This window comes from Leuciscus leuciscus (genome assembly GCF_965113295.1).
Source record: "Leuciscus leuciscus genome assembly, chromosome: 2".
Classification (NCBI taxonomy): Eukaryota; Metazoa; Chordata; class Actinopteri; order Cypriniformes; family Leuciscidae; genus Leuciscus; species Leuciscus leuciscus.
Genome location: NC_138726.1, coordinates 6997361 through 7003211, shown reverse-complemented (window position 1 = coordinate 7003211; position 5851 = coordinate 6997361). Strand labels below are relative to the sequence as shown.

At 44.7% G+C, this 5851-nt stretch overlaps 1 protein-coding gene across 1 annotated transcript; it reads right to left on the bottom strand.

The window, feature by feature from the left end:
• Positions 1-1406: 1406 nt before the first annotated feature.
• LOC309492895 (uncharacterized protein) lies at positions 1407-3839 on the bottom strand (the record flags this gene model as incomplete). The annotated part of the gene is made up of 4 exons (XM_082161935.1): positions 3556-3839; positions 2047-3523; positions 1565-1851; positions 1407-1431 (listed from the first exon to the last, which is right to left on the bottom strand). The coding sequence occupies exons 2-4, from the start codon at positions 3358-3360 to the stop codon at positions 1407-1409; spliced, it is 1626 nt and encodes a 541-aa protein (XP_082018061.1). The 5' UTR covers positions 3361-3523; positions 3556-3839.
• Positions 3840-5851: the final 2012 nt, after the last annotated feature.

Below are 5851 nucleotides of genomic sequence, written 5' to 3'. Positions count from 1 at the left end.
CATTCGGAATTATAGCCACGTTAATAACGTTTGTAAGAAACCAAACCGTTTGTAAATCCGTCAAGATTTCAGCGAGATAAGAGTATTTGTGTTCGTGCTGATCACTCACCTTACATCAGGTACCACAGAGCCCGCCAGAAAGCCTGCCTGTGACAAGATGGCCGCCGGTGATGCCGTTCGAGACTCCGCCGTAAGACATCTAGCCTTATATGGATATCTAGGTCAACACCCCCCTTGGAAGAGAGGGGTGGAGTCAGCAGTTGCTCATTATCATTTAAAGAGACATGCACCGAAAAGGGTCGCTGTGAACAGAGCTGTTTTTGAGGAGGTAAAAAGGGTGTTGTTTTACACAACCATTGAGGAATTTTAACCAAAGTATGTTACAAACTTTACATGAAGACCCTAAAGAATCATACCAACTTGGAAAATGGGCATCCGATGACCCCTTTAAGGCTAACTTTTATGTTCGGGTTGGAACATGCCTGTCTTTAGCTAAATGAAAATGATTGATGCCTCGGAGTCAGGAATAGGGCGGAGCCAGACACATACCAGTCAACCAATGTCAATGCATATTCTAGATGGATTGTTAATTAAACCAATAACGTTACCCGTTTTCTGAACAAGCGCGCTCCATCACTAGTTTTGTTTTGAAGGAGAAAACAACATACATTGCTGGACTCGGTCGAGACCAACTCGAACATTTGGCGAGACCAATGACCAAGTCCGAGACAAGTCTGAGTGCAAATACCAACGAGTCCAAGACAAGTCCGAGACAACAGAAAAACGCCTCGACTCGAGTACTACAGCACTACCTACACCCAATGATCATGTGTGAAAACACATGTGCATAAATGTATCACTTACTCAGTGTTTTCAGTAATATATATATATTTTTTTTTTACCCTTTGTCATGGGATTGAAGGAGAGAACCCAAACGCAGACGAGGTGCAGACACTCAAGGTTTATTTGGACACAAAACAGAAAACCCACGAGGGGGCAAAACAGGAACGAGGAGAGGTCACTTAGACTAAGACAAAGTAATAAACAAAGACTAGACTCTGACAGAAAACAAACTCACAATACTGATTAACAGGTCTTTTGACAAAGTACTCACAGGGTATAACAAGCAATGTTTCACACTAAGTTAGACAATGTACCGACACAGGACAGAAAACATGAGGGGATTAAATAGGGAGAAACTAATGAGGGAAACTGGTGACACAGGTGAAGCAATAATGACAAAACGAGGATAACAAGGGGGCGGGACTAGGTGACGAGACAACACAAGCACATGGCCCAAACAAATGGCCATGTGCTTGCACATAAAACATGGGCCTGTCATGATCCTGCCTCAAAACCAGGGAAAATCAGAGACAGGAAGGCAGGATCATGACAGAACCCCTCCCTTAAGGAGCGGCTTCCAGACGCTCCCTAAGGGAACACTAAACACGTGACATGACGGACTGAGACATGGACAAACCAACAAAACATGACAAAAACCAACAACGGCAGACACGAAAACACGACAACAGGGTTGGGATGAAACAATAAAAATAACAAACACGGGATGGGGGGCGGAGGAACAACAAAGTTCATGGGGGAATGTCCAGGGTAGGTGGGTGGGACTGTGGTCTTGGGTCTTCTGGACGAGGGCTGTGGACAAGGAATCCGGGCAGGTTTGGATGGGGACACACGAGGAACAGTCTTGGGGGAAACAGTCCGGGGTGAAGTGGAGACAGGGGCGTCCGGGGAGACAAACAGGGGTCGGGTGACAGAGGGGACCGCTACAGCCGGCAGCGGAGTGAAGACAATGGGTGTGGCAGGTGGTAAGGGAGCGGAGAAAGATGCAGACTGTGAAGCTGGGACAGGGCTGGACACATTAGCCGGGACAGGGCTGGACACATTAGCCGGGACAGGGCTGGACACATTAGCCGGGACAGGGCTGGACACATTAGCCGGGACAGGGCTGGACACATTAGCCGGGACAGGGCTGGACACATCAGCCGGGACAGGGCTGGACACATCAGCCGGGACAGGGCTGGACACATTAGCTGGGACAGGGCTGGACACGGGCATCCTCCCATCAGCTGGGATAGGGCTGGACTCCTTAGCAGGGACAGACACATTTGCTGGGACAGGATCCCCGTTCTCAGAGACAGGCTCGCCGTTCTCAGAGACAGGCTCGGAACCTTCGCTCTCTGAAGCAGACTCGGACCCAGTGCTCTCGGCGGCTGCCCTGGAAACAGCACTCTCCTCAGCTGTGGGCACAGGACTTGAGGACATGACAGGAATTTCAAGGATCTTGGCCAGACTAGACAGGTAATCAGACAAAGTTTTGGCAGCAACAATAACAGGCATCTCCTTTCGGGCAGAAACTGCTTGCAGAACCTCTTTAGCGGCTAGATCAGCCACAACTCTCGCAGCAGATTCTGGAACAGCGCTTGTAGTAGCGGGCTCTGGAACAGCGCTTGCAGTAGCGGGCTCTGGAACAGCGCTTGCAGTAGCGGGCTCTGGAACAGCGCTTGCAGTAGCGGGCTCTGGAACAGCGCTTGCAGTAGCGGGCTCTGGAACAGCGCTTGCAGTAGCGGGCTCTGGAACAGCGCTTGCAGTAGCGGGCTCTGGAACAGCGCTTGCAGTAGCGGGCTCTGGAACAGCGCTTGCAGTAGCGGGCTCTGGGACAGCGCTTGCAGTAGCGGGCTCTGGGACAGGCTGAGACGAAGGACAAGAGGCTCCCTTTCTCCTCTTCTTTCTCTTAGGTCGCGGTGTGGAAGTCATAGCCGGACTTGTGACCGGTTGGAGAAGCTCAGCGGGATCTGTGACTAGAGTAGGAAGGGTAGTCTCAGGCAGCGCTGACTCAGTCGAGGATGACTCCGACGGAGAATCCCACGAAGTCCGCCTCCCTCGTTTGCCACGAAGATCAACGGGAGTGGATGGGACCTCAGGAGACGAAACAGAACCAGCCTGATCACCCTGGGTAACAACGGCCAGGACGCAACCCTCCGGGACCACTGGCAGCGAGGCGGGTGGAGAGAAGATGGAGCCCCGCAACTCCCTTCGCGACAGGCAGTCCACCATATCAGTAAACGGGCGGTCTACCAACCTCTCCCGTTCAGCAAGAGGCAGAGGAGCGTTGAGACCCGCAATGAAGTAGCGGTTGAGAAGGATGTCAGGAAGGAAGAGTCTCTTCTCATGAGCGACCCGAGCGTACTCCTTAATGGTCCTTTCTCCCTGAGGAGGAATCGGCAGCTTGCCGATTCTGACGTCAGAGCTCGTCTTGTGCCACCATTCTATTAGAAGGTCTGCTTGGGACTCGACGGGCGAGGACCTTCTGTCTGCTGGGTTCGAAGTTGGTCGGTACATTCTGTCATGGGATTGAAGGAGAGAACCCAAACGCAGACGAGGTGCAGACACTCAAGGTTTATTTGGACACAAAACAGAAAACAAAACCCACGAGGGGGCAAAACAGGAACGAGGAGAGGTCACTTAGACTAAGACAAAGTAATAAACAAAGACTAGACTCTGACTTGACAATGACAGAAAACAAACTCACAATACTGATTAACAGGTCTTTTGACAAAGTACTCACAGGGTATAACAAGCAATGTTTCACACTAAGTTAGACAATGTACCGACACAGGACAGAAAACATGAGGGGATTAAATAGGGAGAAACTAATGAGGGAAACGGGTGACACAGGTGAAGCAATAATGACAAAACGAGGATAACAAGGGGGCGGGACTAGGTGACGAGACAACACAAGCACATGGCCCAAACAAATGGCCATGTGCTTGCACATAAAACATGGGCCTGTCATGATCCTGCCTCAAAACCAGGGAAAATCAGAGATAGGAAGGCAGGATCATGACACCCTTTTGCATTTCTGCTTATTTTGTAAATATATGCTGAATATGCATGTTAAGTCAAGTCACCTTTATTTCTATAGTGCTTTATAAAATACAGATTTTTTTCAAAGCAGCTTCACATTAGTAACAAATTCAAATTCTCCTGAAAAGCAGTTCTAACAAGCCAGTATTGGCATTATTCATCTCAAGTCAGTTCAGTGTTGATTTAGTTCAGTTCAATAACTGCGAAGTTCATCAATTGTATAGCAATTGTGCATGCATACACATACATGCATGTGTAAGTGAACAAGCAAAAGACAAGAGAGAAGTGTTTTACATTTTTCACATCTGTGTGTAGTGTATATGGCTAATCATTTGATGTTTGTGTGTAGAGTTACTATGCAAAAACACAATTTTTAGAAGAGTTAAAAAAAGTTTTGAATGAAGTGTTTGCTTTTGCAAGAGATGTGTGACGTTTTGCATCTTGTGTGTGTGTTTTGTGGTTTTGTGTGTAGAGTTTTGAGATATTGAGCCATATCAGAAATTGTGTGTGAGCAATTTAGCAAAAACTGAAATGTCAAAATGTAAAAATTCTTAATGGTCATACAAAACAAACTTCTTTTTTATTTGCATAAATATAATTTGTATTTGTATGATTTTTTGGAACGATTGATCCATTATGGCCCGCTTTCACAGACAGATGATTAAACCAGTACCTTAGTTCATTTAAGTAGCTTTTATAATCGTACCTTAGGAAAAATAAATAAATTACTGATGTGCATTTAGAGACAAAACAATGGCAGTGACATATTTTAAGATATGTCAGTGCAAGTTGCTTTCATTTAAAAAAGCTCAAACATGCATTTATAGGACTAGGCTTCATTGTCTGTAAAACCGGGTAAATGTCTTTACTCTGCATGAATGAGCTTTGTCTATAAATTGCCATTTAGAGATGCCTGTCGTCAAAGAAGGAATATGCACATGTTCCCATGGCTACTCAGATTTTGTCATTAGCTTGATATAGATATCCCAAAATATAATTTCACGCTAGAACTCTTCAGCAAAGCTGCTAAAACTTCTTATTACAAATACGTTTACTTATAGGAAAAGCTGTTTAGAGAATGAATAGATATGAGTTTACTTTTGCTGACTGCTACAAGGTATGTACTTTCAATTGTCCTTTTCCTTAGTAATTCATGAAAAATTATTATATGCCTGGTTGTAACCAATGTATCCCTTAATATAACCAGTCTTTATTTATGACTTTTTTTTTTTTTTTTTTGCATTATATATATTTTTTTCTTTAATATATCAGTGTGCCTTCATTTGCATTCCATTGTTGATTATGTAAGTGAACCATATAAATTATTGCCCTCCTGTTCTGCAGTACTTCAAAATACTAAATAATGGAGCGCTCGGGGCTTTAAATGTAAAGTATGCATATGCATACGCATTAGCTATCCTTTGATATCCTATATTCCTCCCTGCCCGTAAGAATGATAGGCCATCATTTAGTTTGACTACCCCAATTTATTTCCATCCACAAAGACAGAAATTGCATATAATAATTTAAAAAATGTAGACCCTACTGCCAATCAGCAAAATGGTGAAGCTGACATTTTTCACCCTGTCAAAGCTGGGTTATGAATGTCATGACAGAGCTAAATCACAGGCACAGAGGTTTCCTTAGTTGTTAAAGCATAGTCTCATAACAACGAGCATGTGAGAAAAATTTATATTTCTGTGATTAGTTGTTCAACACGGTCAGAGAATGAGCTGCTGAAGACTTCTGTGTGGTTTAAAGAAGACAGACTCAGTCAGGATGAATACAGAGTTATTAAAAAAGTAAATGGCAGATTAAGATGTGAAGAACCCTGAATCTGAATATGTAAGTAAATATGAATACAACCCTAATACAACCCTAATGAATACAAACCCTAAATCTGAATACAAAGGTGATGTGAAAGTGATTAATCTCTATATTCGCCTGCAGGGTGTTGTTCTATGTG